General features: G+C 32.4%; 3 protein-coding genes across 3 annotated transcripts; 2 read left to right on the forward strand and 1 right to left on the reverse strand.

Moving 5' to 3' along the window:
- The first annotated feature begins 312 nt into the window (after window positions 1-312).
- Window positions 313-6,854, forward strand: LOC109797353 (Metallopeptidase M24 family protein). Its single transcript, XM_020357366.3, has 13 exons — window positions 313-730; window positions 934-1,059; window positions 1,137-1,256; window positions 1,721-1,996; window positions 2,198-2,370; window positions 2,562-2,816; window positions 3,340-3,491; window positions 3,825-4,015; window positions 4,242-4,350; window positions 4,446-4,600; window positions 5,129-5,221; window positions 5,743-5,823; window positions 6,490-6,854. Exons 1-13 carry the CDS (start codon window positions 434-436, stop codon window positions 6,565-6,567), a joined length of 2,106 nt encoding a protein of 701 aa, XP_020212955.1. The 5' UTR covers window positions 313-433; the 3' UTR covers window positions 6,568-6,854.
- A 3,762-nt stretch (window positions 6,855-10,616) lies between these two features.
- Window positions 10,617-16,393, forward strand: NP2 (NPK1-related protein kinase 2). The gene is made up of 17 exons (XM_020356644.3): window positions 10,617-11,064; window positions 11,319-11,360; window positions 11,870-11,935; window positions 12,025-12,135; window positions 12,218-12,298; window positions 12,383-12,460; window positions 12,563-12,645; window positions 13,240-13,324; window positions 13,400-13,500; window positions 13,851-13,890; window positions 14,085-14,141; window positions 14,230-14,279; window positions 14,363-14,516; window positions 14,592-14,822; window positions 14,927-15,261; window positions 15,351-15,418; window positions 15,961-16,393. The coding sequence occupies exons 1-17, from the start codon at window positions 10,780-10,782 to the stop codon at window positions 16,062-16,064; spliced, it is 1,971 nt and encodes a 656-aa protein (XP_020212233.1). The 5' UTR covers window positions 10,617-10,779; the 3' UTR covers window positions 16,065-16,393.
- A 1,574-nt stretch (window positions 16,394-17,967) lies between these two features.
- Window positions 17,968-20,266, reverse strand: LOC109795672 (putative microtubule-binding protein TANGLED). The gene is made up of 4 exons (XM_020355160.3): window positions 19,927-20,266; window positions 19,698-19,840; window positions 19,339-19,400; window positions 17,968-19,037 (listed from the first exon to the last, which is right to left on the reverse strand). The coding sequence occupies exons 1-4, from the start codon at window positions 20,005-20,007 to the stop codon at window positions 18,184-18,186; spliced, it is 1,140 nt and encodes a 379-aa protein (XP_020210749.1). The 5' UTR covers window positions 20,008-20,266; the 3' UTR covers window positions 17,968-18,183.
- Window positions 20,267-23,508: the final 3,242 nt, after the last annotated feature.

A 23,508-nucleotide genomic window follows, 5' to 3' on the forward strand; every position in this document is an offset into this window, starting at 1 on the left:
TTAGAAAAAATAATATAATTTATTTATAGAAGAAATAAATAAAAATAAAATATATTTATTATTATTTTTTAAAAGAATAAATTTAACACATCTAATTTAAAATAAATTTATTATCACCAATTAAATTAATTATTTTTTAATTCTAATGAATTAGATAATAAGATGTTTTATATAAAATTGGATGTACTAATTTAATAAAATTATTTTTTTTGAAAAGACAAATTTGTTAATATATATATATAATTTATTTTATTATTTTTTTTGAAGATTAAATTAAAGTTTGATATGGGTGCAAATGGTAGAGGCACGGCAACCGCACCCAGCTAACACACTACATAAGAAGAAGAACGTTATCGTGTGAGAAATAAACTACTGCATCACTTCCATTTCTTCGGAAAGCACACAAATTATCACTGCAATCAACTACAATACAATGCAGCGAGCCCTCGTTGCATCTCCTCTCTCACTCTCAACCCGCTCTTTCTTCCTTCCCCTCCCTCTCTGCCTCTCGCGCCCAATCCCAATTTTCCACAATCTCAAATCCCATAACAAACATTCCTTAACCATCCGAAACTGCACCAGTTCCTTCAAAGCCAAACCGTCTTCGGAAATCAGAAAGTTTCGCAACGACCCCGAGCCTGACCCTAAACTCACCGCGCTCCGACACCTCTTCTCCAAACCCGGAGTTCAAATCGACGCTTACATCGTCCCTTCTCAAGACGCTCACCAGGTTAGGTTTACCTTGCTTCAGCAACATCCCTATCAATGTAACAGCATGGTTGAATAAATTTCTTCGTAAACTTCATAAGTTAAAATTAGATTATGCACTTTCCATATTAGTTTATCCAGCATATGTTGTTCAACTTGTGTTTAAACTAATTTTAACACACATTAAGTATATGTATTTTGATTTTGATTTTGATTTGGTGTTAGAGCGAGTTCATCGCCGAGTGTTACACGAGGAGAGCCTACATATCGGGTTTTACCGGCAGTGCTGGAACTGCTGTTGTTACTAAGGACAAAGCTGCTCTATGGACAGATGGCAGATATTTTCTACAGGTTTCTTTGATTTAGTCTTCATTGAGAATGATTTTTGTCGATTTTGTGACTTATTTTTCTTCTATGATTTGTTGTAGGCGGAGAAGCAGCTGAGCTCCAATTGGATTCTCATGCGAGCGGGAAATGCGGGAGTTCCTACTGCTAGTGAATGGCTCAATGAGGTTTTGGCTCCGGGTGGCAGAGTTGGCATTGATCCCGTGAGTTTTCGTGGGGCATTTGTATTGTGTCTTCTTTTATTGTGTGTTTGGAAACCTTACAGGAAGTTAAGAATTACATCAACTGTGTGCTACCAAACACCATTAAATTATGTTGCAGGTTGATTTCCTAAAATGTTATTTTCTATTTTTGTAGCAAACTGTATATTTACTGCTATTCATTCCAACTCTCATCAAGTACAAGCTGAAGGTGTTCTTTATTTTTTCTTGGTCATAATTATGAGCAGTGTTGTATTGTCAATGTAGCCAATTAAGTAGTGAATAGGTTGTCTTTTCTAACTCGTAATCTAAATCATAAATATACTGATATACTGTCAAAGATTGTGTTCATCCTCTCTTGTTATACTAAACCAATGACCATGTATTTTCTTTTCTTTAGTTTGCATACCTTCTTTTTTGTCCCTGTGCCTGATATGATGTTCTCTTCCATATTGTTAAGGAGGCAGTTTCTTTTTACTTCGGATGCTGCAGAGGAACTTAAGGGGGCTATCTCTAAGAAAAACCATGAGCTCATTTACTTGTACAATTCAAATCTTGTGGATGAAATATGGAAAGAATCTAGGCCAAAACTTCCAAATAATCCAGTTAGAGTGCATGACTTGAAGTATGCTGGTTTGGATGTAGCAACAAAATTGTCATCTTTGAGGTCAGAACTTGACGGTGTTGGCACATCTGCAATTATCATCTCCATGCTCGATGAAATTGCATGGTTATTGAACTTGGTAATGTATCTTTAGTTCTTTTTCTTTACACCATTACCTGATGGTTATGTATATACTATCACTTATCCTTGTAAACTTTGTCTGAGCCTTTTATTCAAGTTTCATGGGTCTAACATAAGTAACATATCGGTTTCCTTTTTCCCGCTGTTCTCTGCTGATTCTTCGCTTAGTGAGAGTAATTTTATACTTTTTCTTTTGAAGCGAGGCAGTGATATTCCACATTCACCGGTTGTGTATGCATACTTGATTGTGGAGATTGGTGGAGCAAAATTATTTATAGATGATTCCAAAATTACTGAAGAGGTGAGTGATCACTTGAAGAAAGCAGATATAGAGATCAGGCCATACAATTCAGTTATATCTGAAGTTGAAAGGTAATTATGGAAAATCCATTTTTTTTCATGCCCCTCCCAATTTTTACATTGTTTTAATAGAAATGTCTAAGATATTATAGTAGACAACTAGACATGCCAAAGCAGTAGCTTTCATTCTTTCAATTGTTTATGCTTACTTTCTTTGTAAAAGTGGCATGGTTTTGGGAACTGAGCTTGATTTTCTTTTTCAGGCTGGCAGCACAAGGTTCCTCCCTTTGGTTGGATACTTCATCTGTTAATGCTGCTATTGTAAATGCGTACAGTGCTGCTTGCGACAGATATAATTGGAGCCGTAAGAGTAAACACAAAACTAGGACAAATGGTTTTGATGGATCCATTGAGCACTCGGACATACCCTTTGCTGTTCATAGAGCCTCTCCTGTTTCTCTAGCAAAGGCCATAAAAAATGAATCAGAGTTAGAAGGAATGCAAGATTGTCATTTAAGGTTACCATATTTTACCTTTGTGATGATAAATATGGATTTTTTGCTTGTTTTGATTTCTGTATTTTAATGATCTACATACATGGAGACCATAGAATATCCTAGACAGGCTATGCATTGGACTTTGTTTCAGTTATTAAAAAAATGGTCAGTAGTTTTGAAAAATTATGAAAGAACTTGTGGTCAGCTTACCACTTAACTTTTATTTGTCAAATCAAGATTTTTCTGGGGTGGGGTGGTATATTGTCTTTTTTATTTTATTATGCAAATGTTAGTGGATTAACATATTTTTAATAAAGTATGACTTGTCTAGATTTAAAGAGAAATCAGAGTTCATGCAATTTTGGATGGCTGGCTGCATTATCTGTTCTTCCCCTGTTGGATATTCATAAGTGTTTGATAGGAATGTTGAATTAAATAATTTTTGTGCAATAGTCACTCACAAGCTTGCTTTCAGGACACATACACACACATACATAATACATATAACTATAACTATGCTATTTTTTTTTTCTTTTTTTTCCAGGGATGCTGCTGCCCTTGCTCAGTTCTGGGATTGGCTAGAGACAGAAATCACTCAGGATAGGGTAGTAACAGAAGTAGAAGTTGCAGATAAACTTCTTGAGTTTCGCTCAAAACAAGCTGGTTTCCTGGATACTAGCTTTGACACAATAAGTGGTACAGTGGTAGACTGAAATATTTTTATATGTATTTTCCATTGAATTATGGTTAAAGAAACTTGAAAAGATACTGCTATAGTTTTTCCACAGATTTGTTTAACTGCCAATAGTTTTAGGGAAAATTACAAATAAAAACACCTCCTGCTGTAAGTATGGACTATGGAGTGAGAAGGAACACCATTTAGTAATCCCATGTAACAGAATATGGTAATTTGATGAAAATATGTTGCTATTTACCGGTAGTTCCATTTAGTATTTTTACATCTCTTCTTTGGCTTCAGTTCAATTCCTCTTTGTTTTGGGCTATAATCAATTGATTTCATTGGTTCAGGTTCTGGTCCAAATGGTGCTATCATACACTACAAACCAGAACCAGAGAGTTGTAGTTTTGTGGATGCCAATAAATTGTTCTTATTGGATAGTGGTGCTCAATATGTTGATGGCACAACTGACATAACACGAACAGTTCATTTTGGCAAGCCTACAACAAGAGAGAAAGAATGCTTTACCCGAGTTTTGCAGGTATCTTGCTTTTATACCTTTTTCATGGCTTTATTTCTGCGTTTTATTCATGGGAGTGTCCTTCCCAATTCAGCAATCTAGGTTAATTTGTCAATCATACAAATTTATACATTTTTATTTTTCAAGTACATGTTTAATGGCTGTGTTAGTGATGTTTAATATCTCAGTCCTGGTAATTTGACCTTCTTAAATAATTGTTTGTCTAAATCCATGTATCTAATTGCAGGGTCATATAGCTCTTGATCAATCAGTCTTCCCAGAAAATGCCCCTGGTTTTGTGCTGGATGCATTTGCCCGTTCCTTTCTTTGGAAAGTTGGACTTGACTACAGGCATGGTATATTCCTACTTCAAATGGAGAGCTGTTATACATTTTCTTAAAACCAAATGGTTGAATTGATTGATTGAACAATTGTCCTGTTATCTGTTCAGGGACTGGGCACGGTGTTGGAGCTGCATTAAATGTCCATGAAGGCCCTCAAAGTATTAGTCACCGTTTTGGAAATTTGACCCCTCTAGTGAAAGGCATGATTGTTAGCAATGAGCCTGGCTATTATGAAGACCATGCCTTTGGTATTCGGATTGAGGTAATATTCTCTTCAGCTATTTATATGCTCTTAAATGTTAACTTTAGCTCCTGGTGTTGGTGTATTGTTTGGATTATCATTTAATTAGTTTTATTAGGTGTTGTTAATACTCGTATTAATTTCATTTCCTTTAAAAAGTTCATCCTTTAAACCTAATGTTTGTTGGAGTATGTGAAGGTAATTCAAGAAGTATTTTGATTTACTAATGAAAGAAGCTGTCTTTTGAGAACTTTTGAAACTCAAATGCTATTTTCCAGATTTCTTTACTGGTTAATACGTGGCAATTTCAATTTCATGGATGGATTGCAAAACCTTCCATCAATCATGAGTGTTTTAAGAGGCTTGTCATGGTTGTTAGATCGATGATTTTTCTATAATTCAATATTCTTGCCATCACTTATAACGAGAAAATGCCAGGATACCATCCTATTAGTCATTTTTCCTTTTTTCTCTGCTTAACTGTTAAAATAACATCTTGTCATTCTTATATTTTGGCTTGCATGATGATTACACTCTTTTATCTTGCAGAATCTCCTGTATGTAAGAAATGTTGAGACACCAAATCGTTTTGGGGGAATTGAATACCTAGGATTTGAAAAACTTACATACGTACCCATTCAGGTATGTTGTTGCGTGTTGGTCATCCTGACCCTATATTTTTTTGCCTCTGTTAATAGTTTTCTTTGTTTTTTTTTGGGTGATACTCGTGAAAGATAAAACACCTGTTGTACCCCAAAAGGCCAAAACACCACTTGCAACTTTGCAAGAGCCTGTTAAATAGCTTATTCTACCATAAATTTGGATCTAATATGCTTCTGTACTGATGTAGTAGTGGCAAGTCCTTTTTTTAAGTGTTGATACTTGATATATGGGATTAACAGAGGTCCTTGAGGCCTATTTTGAGTATTTTCTCCATACCTGCACCGTTGAAAGTATTCTTGGGAAATTTATCATTAATTAGAATTGGCTGCTCATTCCATTCTGAATGTTAATACTTTAAATATTTTTTCTGAGGATTTGAATTGATGTGATGCTTTCAGTTTTCATTTGGTCTCCTCATTTTCTCCTGAACATTAAAACATTCTATTCTGAACCATATATCCTTTCGTACACTTCTTTACCATCCTGGGCATATCTTGCAGATTAAATTGGTTGATTTGTCTCTGTTATCGGCTGCAGAGGTTGACTGGCTTAACAACTACCACTCACTAGTCTGGGAAAAGGTATTTTGCTTTGGCTCTTTTTGGGACATTGGCTTTTCCTTCTAGTGTGTTCCATGGTTTTCTTTTTGCTCTTGTTTTGCTCTTTGCATTGTTTATACTAGTCGGATTGATATATTTCGTATCTCTATTTATTTTTTAAAGAAAAAATAATAACTTTAGGAAGAGAGTAATTGTGTAATGTATAGTTACTTAATGAAAAATTTGATTTGAAGGATAGAATGACTTTATTAAAAATGGAGACCAAAAGTAGTTGAAGAGAAAGGTATCATTTTTATCTATTGTTATAGAAGATTATACAAATGCATTATCACTTTATCCCATGGGCCTGGCTTTGCTTTAAATTAAGGCATAATTCATCTAGACGTACTTTTGTAATTCCCTGTCCGATACTTGGTCTTGTGTTTCTTTAAAATATAAAATTTTGATGCAACTGCAACTCAGCAATTTAAGAATAGTAAAACGTCATGGAGCATGCTTGTGTTTACAATCTGATCACCCTCTCTCTTTGGCATTGCCTCGGAATGGAACCACCCCTTCCCCCCTCTATAGGAACCAAACAGTCCCCTTACTCCTACACCCTCCAGTTCCCTAACTCCCACTTAATTTTCTATTTCCTAACCTTGTTTAGTTCATTGTTTGTCTGGTAACCATTATTATTCTTCACAGGTTTCACCATTGTTGGATGGCTCTGCTCGCCAATGGCTTTGGAACAATACTCGGCCTGTCACCCATGAGAGTATCTAATGATTTTCATATTAATGTGCTATGGTACTCGTGGTTCACATTCTGGCATGCAGCCTCCTCGCCTATTTTTTCAATACAGTAGCTTATCTGCATAATTTGTATAGGAGACGCTGTGAATAAAATAGTGACAAGGGACTACACGAATTTGATCATAGGATCTTGGCAGGACGAATGAGCATTCAGCCATTTGTGCCCCTTAAGTATGAACTACTTAATGAGATTCAATAGAATTTTTAAACTGTTGTAGAAATTATAAAAAAATAATGATAAGTCTCGAATTTCTTGCATTCCATGATATTAATTATAAATTATAATAGAAATAAAATGAAGACTCTCCAGACTCCAGCACACTCGCGTATACGAGTTTATGCCTATTATTGTGGATCCTAATGTAAAAGAAACTTTTGGCGTTCAAATTCAATTACTGCTCTGCCAAAAACATGTGCGGGAATCAATACCCGAAATAATATTTAATTGCTCTTGTAATGTGGCTTTTCTTGGTGGCATGCTCCGCCCCGGCATTTGGGCCTTTTATTCAATATAAAAATTTATATGGCAACTTAACTTTTGGGGTCATACTCATACCTTATGGTTACTTATCAGATTATGGTTCTTTTTGGATCAACGTTAAATTTTATGGATGGACCCTATTATCAACAAAAATAATTATGATCCAACTTGTATGAATAATTGTTATTAAAAAAAAATGTTATATTCTAAACATTTTTTTAAAGGAATTCTCTAGCCATAAATTTCTATTTGTATGATCCAACAAAAAAATACACACACACACATAATAGTAAAGCTCCCTCAATTTTTATTTTTATTTTTTGTAAAAAATACAAGAATGTTTTTTTCTTCTTCTATTTTTTGTTTCTTAAGGATGCCTCCTCAAAACATTATTATTATTTTTGGCTCTGACAGCCTTACTTGTCATCTATTGTTGGATTGAATAACATTCGATCAAATCAACAATTTTCTATATTTCTCCATTCCACGTGTTTTGGCTAGTAATGCTTGTCGGTTTTTTCTTCACAAAACGATTAAACTAAACTAAATTGTGAAAACTAAAGTTAATTATAATAGTACTTCACTTGAATTAAATTAAATTATTAAATAGTTTAGGCAATTTAAATTAAACTATTTTTTTAAGTTTAGTTAACTACATTCTAATTTTTTTTAATAAAATATACTTTATACTGAATTAAATTATTTTTGTACTCTAAATCAAATTTTTTTATTGTAATTTGAACGGAATGAAGTTGATTTTTTTTATAGTAATTTAGTTTTTTAAAATTGAACTTAAGTTCAATTTAATTTTTATAAAATATTAGTTGTTTTTTTATAAATTTTTTTATAGTTTAGTTTTCTAATAGTTTAGTTTAAAATAATTTTGAATAGCCCTATTAATCAGTAAATAGTTTGTTTTAGCTTAATCAATTCTCTCAAGTTTGAGTCATAGATATGTAGTTGTGTTAAATATTTAGAGTCTTGAAAAGTATCATTTTCTCCTTTACATTTAACTAAAATTAGTAAAAACGAGTAATACAAAGGAAAGAAAAATTAAAACAAAAGACATGATTTAAAATTATTGTAAATTTTTTTTAAAGTATTAAATAATTTAAATTATAGTCAATGTATTTTAAAATAAATTTTAATTTTAATACATTGCTTACATGATCAATCAATTAAAAATTATCTCATAATAATATATCAAATAATTATTAAAAGTTTATATTTTAATTATTCATGTTAATGTATAGTTGGATAACATTAAAAAATCTTTAAGATATATAATATTATTTATAATAAAAAGCATCACATGAATTATGGAAAAGTTATTATAATTTTTTTATAACTAAAGTGCACTAAAAAACTTTTTATAATAGTTTAATTTTTTTAACTTAACTTAAAATATAGTTTAGTTTAATTTTTATAAAAAAAAAGTTCAATTTTTTATAATCTAATTTAGTTTAATTTTTAAAATAATTTAGTTCAAAATAGTTTTTTTTGAACACTCTTGGTGTGTAGATTGCAGTTATTTCTTAAAGCTTTATTGGAACTTTTTCTACAAAGTGCATTTTTGTTTCAGTTTTATTTTAAATTATTTTTCTAAAATCTCTATAAATTAATCCAAATATACACTTATTTCTCCTAGTTTTCTTGAGTGTATTTGTAAAACCTTCTCATTAATACTTTTGAATTATAGGTATTTGGTAATTAAGTAAAGTAATTTTAATTATAGCATGCATTAAAAAAGAAAGAACACACTAGATACCTAGCAATGCAATATTTCAAAATTAACAAAATGACGCAATGATTCCTAAAGATAGTATTCCATGATAAATTAAATATTAACTGCTCTATGTATCGAATCATTGGAGGTGTAAAAAAAAAAGTATGGAATCATTGCATATTTCTGCAAAATAAATAAATTATATATCATAGAAGTTCAAAATAGGAATGATAGATTTTCTGCATTTATCTGTATGTGCTACAGTTGTCCTTGCTTATTTCATCAATTGTAAACTTAATAATAATGGACCATTACAATATTTTTCAATGAAAAAAAGCATGGTTACTTGTGGGAAACGTTACAAGAAAAAAAATGTTAGAAGGGTTTTTTAAGTCAAGTCAAAGACCCGTTAGACTCTATTCTAAACGTACAAAAAGTTGAAAATTTAAGTAGAATGCAGTTTGTGCCTTCATGAACTTTTAGCTGATTTATACTTCATATGTGTCTTAGTTTTGTTCATCTTAGGCTCCAAGTTAAAGAGCTATGATCTTTAGTTAAGTTAATGCTCAACACAATAGTTGTAGCATAGTTTATTTTAAGATATAAGAAATACATGAATAGCAAGTTTGTTAATTTTTATTTCCCAAATGGGTTCTCCCAAAATTCGGTAGCCTGAAGTGCAACTTGGATGCGACTTTTTCATCAACAAAACAGTCTTTTAATGTAGGGTTGTGTATACGAGATCATAGTGAAGCTTTCATCAGAGCTAGAACTCGTGGTTTCACTATCTTGCCGGAATTAAATGAATGCGAGGCTTTGCTCTCCATGAAGCATTATTGTGGGTTAGAGACTTTAATTTAGAAGGGGTAACTTTTGAATCAGATTGCCATTATCTGCAGAATGATGTTTCCGACTGCGTAGTCAGATTCTTTCTTCGATAAGCCAATTCGGTGGCTCATTTATTAGTAAAGAAAATCGAATTCAAAGTTGATCTTCGTGATATTCATCATATTTTACCTTGTATTGTTTATCATATTATCAATTTTATGAATTAAAGAGGTTCTTAAAAAAAAAAAAAAACTCATTGATTTTATGTATCGACAATGTTATATCACTATCATTTTTATATCTTTTATTTATTTATTATAAAATTTAACAATTTACTATATAACAAAAACAATGCATGATAATATAACTTAATTTTAAATGCTAAATTATATTTTTTTATTTAAAGAATGTACACTTATTTAATTGATAGATGTTGGATTAACAATTGAAAATAATATCTAAAATAATATAATTTTATTATATTTAAAACGCATAAAATAACTTCATACTATATAAGCGAGATGAACTAATATTAACTATAAAATTTATTATAAATTATCCAAATCAAACATAAATTCATATTTTTTTTACAAGATTATATAATTTAAACAATCTTTAATCTTGATAATTATAATTAAATCTTGTTTCGGTGATTCTCAATCATTTCATTGTATTTGTGACGCAAACAAACATGCACAATTAATATAATTATTTCCTTAAAACGAAACTTATATTTTGTTAGGGACTGGCTTCATATTTCTGAATTATTATGAATTTTAAAAAGGAAGAAAACAAATGAATTAGAGGGTCAAGTCAATAATAATGATGAGTTGAACAAAGGGTGGACGTCGTGTCTGTAAAAAGGGGTGAAAACTGAAAAGGAAATTGAAGTGTTCCAAATTAAGTAAACAAGTCCAAAAAACCCGAAGAATTATGAAAACGCCCCCGAAAGTTATTTTTATTATATTGGGAAGTCACCCAAAATTTGAAAAGTGATATCCGCGACCCCTTTCCCTTTTCCCTCTATTCTTTGTATTTGTATAGTTCAGTTCCGTGGTTGCCGACGCAACGTCTCTCTCTAACTCACGCATTCGCATTCGCATTCGCATCACTCTTCACTCTCACTGAGAAAGCGAGAGAGATCACAAATGCAAGACATTTTCGGATCAGTTCGCCGATCACTCGTATTCCGCGGTTCGCCGGAGAACGAAGAAGCCTCGCTCGGAGTCGGAGGAAGCCTCGTCGATAAGATCAGTTACTGTATCCGAAGTTCCAGAGTCTTCTCCAAACCCTCGCCGCCGTCGCCGTCCATTCCTAAGGACGCCGCGCCTCCGATCCGATGGCGGAAAGGCGAGTTGATCGGTTGCGGCGCCTTTGGCCAAGTCTACGTTGGAATGAATCTCGATTCCGGAGAGCTTCTGGCGGTTAAACAGGTCAATTTCTTTCTTCGTTAATTCATCGCCTCTCGCTTCATCGTTAATATACGCTATCTAATTTTGCCTTCATTTCCTTTCGGAGTTCGGTTCCTAGCTTCTGTTTCTCTTTTTCGCTTGATTATTTTTCTGAATTCACTTCGTTCTAGTCTCTTGTTTTATCCGAGTCTGTCCTCGCGGTTCGATTTTATTTGAACTAGTTGTGGTTTTAGCTTTAGTGCTTATTGATTTTGTTTTTCTTGTCTGGTTTATAGGTTTTGATTGCGGCGAGTAGTGCTTCGAAGGAGAAGGCACAGGTTTGTTGTTTAATTAAGTTCTATTTGCAACTAGTTCTGATTGCATCGACTAAAGCAATTTGCTGTTAGTCAATTGTTGTAACGCATATAATATAGATTAAAGACGTTCGTCGGTACTCGATTGTGTACACAGTTCCAAATAATAAACAGGGTTATTGTAACTTATAGATGTTTGATTTTGCCTGTTGCTGTAGTTGTTACAATTTGTTTTCAACTAAAGGCATTGCACAATTTTTGTGTTATGAATTTTTTTCATCTTAAATACAAAGTTTACTGCGAGACTTGAAGAAGCGGGTGAAGTAAATCCGTAATTTATGCTTCAAACTAGGGATTATCCTTAAGTGATGCGAAAACAGTCTCCTTTCACACAATTATGTAAATCCAGAGTTTATTTGTTCTTAAACGTGGCATGACACAGATTTTGTGGTGTTCCTATCTTTGAGATCTTCATTGAATTTGCATAGTCCTTATGCGATTGTTTGATTAATGCGTTGTCATACTACTAACAGGCTCACATAAAAGAGCTTGAGGAAGAAGTTAAATTACTGAAAGACCTTTCACATCCCAACATAGTTGTGAGTATGATGTTCTATCGGTGAAAGATTCTTTAAGCCAATTAGTTCGCCCAAACTATCTCTTGACTGGATATTTTTTTATGCTGTAGAGATATTTGGGTACAGTCAGAGAAGAGGACACCCTAAATATTCTCCTGGAGTTTGTTCCTGGTGGATCCATATCATCACTATTGGGGAAGTTTGGGGCTTTCCCTGAGGCTGTAAGTTTTAGTTACGGGTCCAATATACTTTGGTATTTGGTAATTTTATATCCCAAATCATTTCCACTAATTCATTCAACAGGTAATAAGAACTTACACGAAGCAGTTACTACTTGGACTTGAGTACTTGCACAAAAATGGAATCATGCACAGAGACATTAAGGTGACTTTTATTTCATTGATATGGATATGGATGCTATCTTGGTTCTTTTCTGGTGGCTGATGTTCAATTTTAAATTAATTGCAGGGGGCCAATATTCTTGTAGATAATAAAGGGTGCATAAAACTTGCAGACTTTGGGGCATCCAAGCAGGTCGTTGAGCTGGTAATCTCAGTCTTATCTGTTGCTCTACTATTATGTATATTGCTTTTCCTTTGTGAGGGCTCTTTTGTTTGCACATTTGTTTAAGGAGTGGTTTTTATCTAGGCAACCATTTCCGGTGCCAAGTCCATGAAGGGTACTCCATATTGGATGGCTCCTGAAGTTATTCTCCAGACTGGGCATAGCTTGTAAGGACATTAACCCTCTTCAGTCTTCACATATTTTACAGATATGCCGCTCTGTTTTTAATTAGCTTTGACATTCACATGATTAAAAAAACCCGGAAGTTTCTTCTGGTCAGATATCACTTGGTATTGTATTTGTAGTCGTGACTGACTGTTAATGATTCCAGGTGTTGACCATTCTGTGCAAAAGTTTTGTATATCTAGAGTAGTATTAGAATTGCCTGCCTTAATTATACAATGATGGTTTCTGTTATAAAATAAAAATCTTTGCTTAGGATATTGAAGAAGTTAGTGGCAGGAATTTTCAACAAGACACATAGGATAACTTTGCTTTTAAAGTTTCCGGTCCTAAGAAATTTGAAGCAGAGTTATTATTGCTTTCATCTTAATTGCCTTGTCTGATTGAGATAGTTATATGTTTTAGATGAATGACATGTACAAATTCAAGCTCATACGTTTGAAATTCTATTAGTAGATTCTTATATACTGTGCTTGGGGTCATTGCTTTAGTTATTGTGCATGTGTATAATATCTTTTTGTAAAGGTGTTTCGTTTGAAGCTAAATAAAGATGTTTTCATATATTGATGCTTTTTTAGCTCTGCTGACATATGGAGTGTGGGTTGTACTGTGATTGAGATGGCCACTGGAAAGCCTCCCTGGAGTCAGCAATACCAACAAGAGGTGTCTCATATTCTGACTCCTTAAATTCTGTTTTGAGGTGCTCTCCAAACATCTACTAAACGAATGAATTTTCAGGTTGCTGCTCTCTTTCATATAGGAACAACTAAGTCCCATCCGCCAATTCCTGATCATCTCTCAGTTGCAGCAAAAGATTTTCTGCTAAAATGTTTACAGAAGTATGTTAACTTTAATTTTCTCCTGCTTTCCTCATATCACAAATTCCTTGTTTTTGTGTATTTCATCGTGTCAATTAATACTTATGTCTTAAAATATAGATTGATCGTGCTAAACATTATCGATTTTTTTTGGTGGGTGGAGTGGGGGTGGGAATGGATTGGGGGAGAAAGATTTCCCGGAAGTTGGGACATTTATATATTGTCAAAAAAAAAAAGAGTTGTAACATTTAATTAGTGTGCATGTGTTTGTAAGAGAGAGAGACACAAAATGTATGCCCTACTATGCTCTCTTTTTAAATGTTCGTTACCAGATTACAAATATCATGAATAAATATATAATCCTTTTGTAGGGAACCAATTTTGAGGTCATCGGCATCGGAACTGCTGCAGGTGATTCTATGAACATTTCTCTTTAGACTGGTCATATGAAATTTAGAACATTTTGAGTGGCCTTTTTAGTACTGTTAGCTATTGATTGGTAGTATTGTCCAATTTTATTATTATTGTTGTTGTGGTTGTGGTTGTTTTGTGTGAAATATTTCAGTCTCCCTAAGATTAACTTTGAAGTTTGTAACTTGCTGCAGCATCCCTTTGTTACTGGTGAACATATGAATACTCTTCCTCTGTCATCTAATGTCACGGTATGTAAAATTGAAGTGTTATTTAAAATGCTGCAATAGTATCTTTTATAAATCAATTTTTAAGGAAAATCACTTTCACTTCTGACAGGAAAATTTCGAAGCTTCTTCTCCATCGTGTGCCCCAAATGTTGAATCCTTGTAGGTGTTGAAAATTTATTTCTAGGACTTTCTAATGAATGGTAATATGATTATGTTTAACAAACTGTTTGTGATTTATGTAGCCTTTGCAGCTCAACAGTAAATCCTCTGGACTCGGGAAATAAACAGTTGTGGGGAATGAGCAGTGATGATGATATGTGTGTGATTGATGATGACAAAGAAGAGTTCCCGCAGAGTGATGTCAAATACAAATCAATGATGTCAAATGATATTGAGGTGATTGCATCCAGGTCCATATTGTTTTATTTAATACGAAATTAATGACTTCTTAGAAACTTTTTTTTATTGTAGAGTTTCAACCCAATGTCTGATCCCTCTGATGATTGGGGGTGTAAATTTGATGCAAGTCCAGAACTGGAAAATAGAGCGATTAATTTTAGCACCGATGAAAGTTACATGCCACCTGATCAGTCGGGGGCTGATAAGGGTCAGAATGATTTTTCCTTTCCAGGCGTGCCATCTCTGTCAGAGGAAGATGATGAACTCACAGAGTCAAAAATTAAAGCCTTTTTGGATGAGAAGGTATTGCTTTTAGTTGGAATAAAGTTAGTCGTTCTGCTGTCACTTCATCAATCTTTTTGTCTTCTAATTGCTGTCATAATGTTGACTGTATGCATTTATGACAGGCTCTTGAACTGAAAAAGCTGCAGACGCCTTTGTATGAAGAGTTCTATAACAGTTTGAATACATCTTGTTCTCCCAATGTGATTGATAGCATAAGTGATGATACTGCCGCTCGAAAATACTTGAAATTACCTCCTAAAAGCAGGTCACCTAGTCGGGTGCCAATTACCACTCCATCTAAAGCCGTTGATAATGCTGGAAGTCCTGGAAGTAATGGCCGGTCCTCATCAACTATTGGCCATGTAAATAACCATAGTTCACAGGATATTCCAGCATCTCCCCTTAATGAATGGAAAGGAATGGTAGTTGACTCTCAGCAGCAGCCCAGTAGCCCAAGGTTGGTTTGTTTTTGCCTTGCATTGCTTTTCTCAGCATCAATTTATTATTTTCAGAAATATAAAGTAATTTAAGCACTGTATCTTGCAGTCTAAACTTTTCCGAAAGACAGAGGAAGTGGAAAGAAGAGCTTGACCAAGAGCTTGAGAGAAAGCGAGGTTAGAAATCTCTTTTTAGTAAAATATCTAATAAGTTCCTGTAATTCCTAATTCATATATTTTGGTCCTTAACTTCGGCGTGCATCAGTTAATTTGTTTAGTGTTTATCAGTCAATTTAATTCCTAATATCAGGTACCAAATCAATTGATGGTTGTTAAATTCGAGTACCAAATTGAGGACAATTGTCAAATTTAGGGACTAAATTGACTATAATTTGATATATAAGGAAAGAACCAACTTGACTGGTAGTGTCAATTTCAAGTTGATAGTTATTGTTATATTCATAAACAAAATCAACTTCATAGGAGGAATGAAATTGACTGCTGATGCTAATTTTAACTTTCAAGGATTAAATTATTGTTTTACAACTTTTACTCTAGTTTTTTAAACTTGTTATTTTCTTATATGTAGTAGTACTAAATTTGACTATTTTATGGAAGCAAGAGACTCCAAGTTGTGGGTCTGTCGTACATAATTGAAAAATACTTCAGATAAAGGGAAAACATAATATGTATTTATTTACAAGTGGCTAACTTTGCAGAAATGATGCGGCAAGCTGGCATGGGCGGAAAGACATCTTCACCAAAGGATCGAGCTTTACATCGGCAGAGGGAGCGGACAAGATTTGCTTCTCCCAGCAAATAAAATAGCATTGCAAACACGTGTTACTGCAGTTTTGTTGGGGTCTTTAATGTTATATATCCAATTTGGCCGTTTTGCCATATGAAAAATCTCACATGCTTACTTGTCCGTGTTGTGCCATGTAAAGCTTTCTATTGCTTGGAAATTTTTACTTTCCTTTAGGGTTGAGAGATGCTTGGCCGTCAAGTTTATGCCCTTTTTGTATTATGAAAATAGAAATAATCAGACCTATGTGGCGCAAGATTGCCTCTGAATCTGTTGCCACTTGTCTCATCCTTTCCCCCTGCTAATTGTTTTTCAATGGTAATTTGTGCTATGATTTGTTATTCCTACAGTACGGAATTAATCTCTTGATGAAAGGAAACTCAGCACAATATGATAGAATTAGACCTACAATTTAGAATTGTTAGTTTCATCTTTTTATATATAGAAAGATTCGATTAAAAATCATATTTTTTGTGAAGGGCACAAATAAAGAACTATTTTAAATAAAAAAAAAATTTGGATGTCTTTTGTAAATCGAGAGGATGGAGGTGGTTGAAGGACCCAACAGCAGTTTTAGGCTTTTAGCTTCAGAGTTAATCTATTTTTTATTTTTATCTTTTAACATTTAAACAACAAAATATAATAATACTGAATAATTGGAATATGATACGATTTGGAGGGTTTGGTGAGGTCACTTGGAACATGTAAGAGTATAAGTGTATAACTGATACAAGAACTAAATTTAATTTAGGATCTAAATTTTTCTAGCGGGTCTTTTATTATTACGTAGTATTTTTTATTCACCGGAAATATAAGAAAAATCAACTATCCCTCAACAGAAGGAATACAAAGAGGAGAGGTCACATCCTGATACTCATTCTTTAGAGAGAAAAAAATAATATCATCATATAAATTATGAACCATTCTTAAGATATAACGAATATCACATATCTCAGCATAAAAAATGCGATTGCTGCCCCATCTCCGGATCCACCAACAGCTGCAACAAATAGGAACCTGTTACCTGTTATTAACTACCAGTTGAACTCGAATCCAAGAAACCGCATCCGAAGAAAGAAATCTAGGGTGAGCTAGTGTTCCCAAACGTGTCTAGGCCTCCTTAGCATGAGGCACTCTCTCAGACAATGCAAGAAATCCTCCAAATCATGCGAACAAGAAGGACAAGCTACTGAGTTTGACAGATTTCTTTTAAAAGTGTAGTTATTTGGAAGAGTCATGTGAAGTACGAGCCACAAAAGCAAACGGATCTTTTCAGGAATACGTAGCTTCCAAAGCCATTTTACATAACACTTAAAAATACTAATTTTTACTCTAAAGCTAAAAATTTAACTTAGGTTTTAACTTTATTTTTAATGAGTTTCACCATTGCCTTTTCAAAAAGTTACACCATTTTATATTTCTACTTCCACCAACTAATTTTAACATTAAAAAATATTTTTAATAGCCGAACAAACTTTATAAGAATTCATGTGCTCCAAAGCCGCAGTTGCTTATAAAAAAAATATAGAGCAAGAAGAAAAATTGGACAAATAATCATCGTTGTAATTTTAATGATCAATTAATCATAATTAATGTTTCAATTTTAATTTTCAATACATTTATAGTTGAATCAAAATTATGAATTTTATAAAATTGAAAAAATAAAGTTCAAAACTAAAAAATTAAAAGAATAATTCAGTCCAAAAAAAAAGAGCATATATAGATAAGAAGAAAATGATGTTAACATAAGATGGAAAGAGAAAGTGAATGCATAGTGGGTATTTTTTACTTTTATTTGCATTCCTTTTTCTCTCTCTCTGTACCTCTACTGTTTTTACATTTTGGATCTTTTTGGAGTGTATAATACACTTTCTGAAACTAATTTCCAAAATATAAATTATACAGTGAGTTAAAATGCTGATTAAATATGTAAAATGAGTTATATCATTCGGGTAAAAAACAACACACAAAATAAAGATATACACTGTCTTTGGGAGCAATGGAGCTAACATTATTTTTGAAGTAAGAAGCTTATTTTTTTACTAAAAAATTTAGAAAAAAAAACTTTAGACATTTGAGATAAAATTTCCATCATCAATGGTTTAAAAGAATTGCCGGAACTGGAACATACATGTTCTTAAATTCTTGGAGCAGTGATTTGCACTGTTGATGCTGGGCGGTGTTTCCCTCCACTTTGCTGTGCACTTTTCTTGCTCTTCAATGGTGAAACAAATCTGGTTGCCAATCTCGAAGGAGAAAAAGATCGACAAATTTTTGATGCCACTGACATCTTTGGAGAACTCTTCTTCAAACTTACTATCCCATCACTTTTCTTGCTCTTTAATGGTGAAGCTAATCTTGTTGTCACTCTAGAAGGAGAGAAAGGTCGAACCCATCTCTTTGGAGAACTCTTCTTGCTCAGACTCAAACTTGTAGGTGAAGAAGAAATGGACACAATTGGTGGCTTTTTGACTTTGACTTGAAATTTGGAAGCTTCTGAAGGTGGGGACTTGATCAAAAACTTGTTTTGTGTTCCCATGTTTCTTGATATGACAGGAGATTTTGTCTTGCAAAAGTGTTGTTGCCTTGAAGAATATGTAGAAAAGAATAAAGGGTTGCGGCTATTAACACATAGTCTATTTTTGGGAGATACCCTATTTGGCAAAAACATGTTATCATTCTCTTTGTCAGAGTCTCTTGCTTTTTGAGGAGAAACCTTAAAGTTGATACTTAAACGAGCACGTTGAAGTGGTGGGGTATCAGATCGTGGTTTAATTTGTTTCTCTTTCCTTCTTCTAGCATTGAATGGTGTGTTATCCGGGTCAACTTTCTGGTTTGACCGATGGGACACCGGAGATTTTGGGCCCTTGGTTGTTGTTTTCTTAGTAACTGTTGAAACTATGTCTCGGGCAAATTGACTTGCCTGCAAAATTTCTCCAACAGTTTCGCTAACAAGCATTGCGGGCAATGACATTTGCCTCCATTCCTCACCTGCATAGGGATTGCATTTACAAGTCAAGGGGTAAATTAGATGAATGGCTCTTTTGTTTCTTGCTAGAGACATGAATTATTGCACATTATTAATATTAACTATAATGTTGCTCACGATAAGTAAATTGACTCTGGTTTTGACTAATAAGACCATCTGATGAGAGTTCTTAACTATGTTTTTAAATATAAGAATAGTTAGAATCTTCAAGAATGAATATATTATGAGACAAGTTAATTAAGAACTCAAATTAAGTTCTTTTATTAGAACAAAATATAGAAAAGTTCTTATAGAGAACAAGACCTGAATTAGTCGGTCTAGGAAACTTCCCCGGTGGAGAACTTCTTGGTGCATCATGCTTGATCCTTCAAAATATGGTTATGAATAGTAAACTAGTAATCATACTAAAGAAAAGTAGTAACAATTTTGTGAGTTTTATTTTCATACAGCGGCAGTTTAAAGGTTTTTATACCATTATCTAATGAAAAAAAAAAAAATTCTAGCTATGAATTTTAGAATAATTACTCTGCATAATAACTTAAAATCGAATGAGAGTATGTATACATATGTTTCTAATGCATTCTAGTTAATTTTCTTTTTCATAAACTAAATATGCTTATCTTAAAATTCAAATAGAATAACCAAAACCAAAATTTATATACCTGGCTGATTCTTGCTTGCACCTTAGACTGGTTCTGAGATAACCTTTGGTGCTGCGAGGACTGAGACTTACCCCTGACACCACCTTCGTTCCGCCGTACACCGTGTACTGAAGTTCTTGTAGTCGAACCATGCATTGATTGACCTTCAATTCAAACACCCACAACGATTCACTTTCATGGATCCAATTCTATGAATAAGAGAAAATGAGTAATGTGGTGGGTTAATTACCTTGTTGAGTGTTTCTCTGATTAGAACAGGATTGAGAGCATGTAGCATTTTGTTTTGCTTTGGTGGGGTTCTAGCAACCATCTTTGGGAAGAAGTGGGTCTCAAATCTCAATATTTCAAAAAGTTAACAATCACTCACTCTCCCCAACTAATCAATTTCCTATATTTATTGAGAATCCAAACCAAACCTTGTTCTTCCATACATAGTTTGGCTCCGAAGTGTGAAATCAAACCAAATGGTCCTCACCTTTGCAACGGTCAAGCCTATCCACATGAAACGGCAATGACTATGGTTGAACCGTTCTATTTTCTTTTTGAAAATGATAAATCACGTTACTATTTTCAACTCAACGCTTTCATTTATTTAAAATGAAAACAATTCTAAACGTTTTTATTTTCTTTGGCACCATGGATTATTTCAATTCTAAACGTTAGAGATTATTAACTTTGAGAACTAATAATAATTACTTCTTCTGTTATTTTTCATATTCGTTTGGATACTATTTTTTTTTGTTTGTTATTTTTTCATTGTTACTTCTTTAAAATTAATGATTTATTAATTTTCTTTTTCATTTTTATCCTTAATAATTAATCTGTATTTACTAAATAATGTATTTATTCATTTTCAATGTACATATTTTTTCTCCAATTACCTAAATGGTATAATAGAAAAATAAGTAATAAATACTTTGAAAAACTAAAATATCAATCATTTTCATAATTCTTGTTTCTAGAAATTTGTGGTTTTGTTCTTGAATTTAATAATGTTCATTAGTTTAATCTCTAAATTAGATGATTGTCAATTAATATGATTGTCCTAAACATACGAAAGTTAAGGATCTAAATACTCCCTCCATTTTTTTTAAGAACAAAAAAAAATGTCAAAACAGCTATAAATAAAAAACGGAGGGAGTAAATCAAATTCATTGGTGATACTAATTTCAACGACTAAAGAAATATTTTTTTACTAAAGAAATATTGTACTCTTAAAATATTTGTGGGTATATAAGTGACTTATTGGTTTATTTTAACGAGAAATGAAATATTTGGCTTTTTGGCCAAAGTAAATAGAAAATAAATAAAAATTCTAAAAATATATATTTTTAAAAATAATTTATCAAAATAAATTATTTTGGACATGTTGGCACAAGAAAATTAACCCCCAAAACTTTGTGTGCAAAACACAAAAGCACAAAAAAGTCTACCTCTTAAACGTTTTGTGTATATTTTTGAAATGTATACAAAACACCTATTCTTGGAAATGTCATTTACTCCTGCAATCCTATTGCATATGTTGGCACATGATGACCTCATTTGTATCGTATTTGCATTATCGATTTGAATATCCTTGACAGGAAACATCATTCATGATCTTAGGAGTAGGATTTTTGGTGGTGGTAACTGTTCTCATCATCTTGATCTAGGTTATGACTTAAACTCAACATTTGCAAAGATGATGCAAATGATGATCAAGGTGTGAGGAGGAATTCAAACCATGGTACTAGACATAGAGAGAGACGATGTATTCTTATACCACATGATGACCATGATCCAGTTTGGAGACTATATAGATGGAGTTGTTTGTTATAGTTATTTTTGGTGTATTTTGTTGAAGGTTGTGCATCTTGAAACTATTTTAATAATATTTACCCATTTTGTTGACTATTGTTGTTTTCAATTAATTTAATTTTTAAAAAGTTTGGTAAATTACATTTTAGTGTTTAGAACATAATTAAATAAACATATAATAATATTACTAAGTATGGATTAATTTTTAAATCTCACTTTTTATGAGGACTTTGTAATAATTTTAAAAAATAGTACCCATCATTAGTGCTTATATATATATATATATATATATATATATATATATATATATATATATGATTATGTTGGTTCATTTCACAGATCTTTACTCCTCACTTTCAAATACAAGTCACATACGCTCTTTAAAAACTGAGTTCCCTAGTAATGTTTTTGGAGGTATTTATAACAATGTAGAGATCATTCAAGCAAGTTTGGTATTGACTATCTTACAAAAGAGAAACAAAATGAAAGATTAATCAAACTAAGACATGATACTTGTTGAGTTGTGGCATGCCACACAAAGCAAGATGATCAAAGATGATCGCAAATGAGTATCCCAAATTTGTTTTTGATGCCCTGTATCAACTGAAAATGGTTGCTACCAATATACACCTTTCAAGGTAATCCAAGATGATGATGTCAAATTCATGTTCAATAAATATGCACAAGATTTTGATGAGATTGTTATTGATTTCTTATTGTTATTGAGGATATTCAAATGCAACCATACATGATATGGGATTTGATGTTGGATTGCTTTAATTGTCAAATGAACATACTGCAACTCGGATTGTGTTTTTTTCTTTGAAAATGTTACATTTTCAAAGTTATGATGTTTGTTTTCATTATGGTTTATTGTTCGTTGTGTGTTCATTTTTAATTGTGTTGCTATTTTGAATGTGTTTATTATTCAATAAAGATGTATTCGTTTGTACTAATACTTTATGATGTGTTTCGTGTAATTTAATCACCTTTTACTATTCATATATTAAGAATTTCATAGAATTTTGTCTCATACTACAGGTAAAGTAACAGTTTAGATCTCATCAACAAAATCAACGATTGAGATCACATCGATTTAGTCAAATTTATTGTTCACGCACCAAAAATCTTCTAAAGTTTTGTTTTATTGTAAGGTAATGATCTAGATCTCACTAACAAAATTTACAATTAAGATTGCATTGATTTAGTTAAGTTCACTATTCACACATCGTGAATCTCCCAGAGTTATATCTCATATTGCAAGTAAAGTAACTATTCGAATCTCACCAACAAAAAAATCTCATAGATGTTTAATTTGTGTGCATTTCAAGAATGCATAGAAAACCCTTAGAGAGTAGACCTTTTTTGTGCTTTGATGTCTTATAAATATAGCGTTAGAAACTAGTAGTGTTTTCTTTAAAACGCTATTGACGTATCCAAAATAATTTATTTTGATAAATTATTTTTAAAAGTATTTATTTTGGTTTATTTTACTTTGGCCAAAAAGCCAAAATATTTAAAATTTTAATATTTATAATGCTAATATAAATTATCAATAATATATTGATAATCCAGATTGTCTTCTAATAATAATTAGTAATTACCTAAAAAGTCAAATAAATGACACTTCTCAAAATGTTTAGGAGGCTTAAGGGAAATATAAGAAAAGAAAAGAAATATATAATAAATAATGTAAAAAAAAGATAAAAAAAAGAGATCAACTATAAAAAAATTAAATAATATTATTAAAAATTTTGGGTTTATAACCAACTTTTGGTTTTACTCACATAACAGTAGTCTGTATTGATTCAATATTTTGATGTCTCTGACAATTGGTGAGGAAATTTAGAGCCAGCCCAAAATGGAAAATGAGTGAACTATCATTTTGGAATCCAATTCAAATTAGTCTTAAGAATGAAAATTGCAAATTAGTATCTGAAATTGCATTCTGTTGATCAATTCAAAATAGAAGGACTATGTTACCTCTCTGAGCAAGAAAAATAAATTCAAAATG

This window comes from Cajanus cajan, chromosome 6 (assembly GCF_000230855.2).
Source record: "Cajanus cajan strain Asha chromosome 6, NIPB_CcT2T_4, whole genome shotgun sequence".
In the NCBI taxonomy this organism is placed as follows: Eukaryota; Viridiplantae; Streptophyta; class Magnoliopsida; order Fabales; family Fabaceae; genus Cajanus; species Cajanus cajan.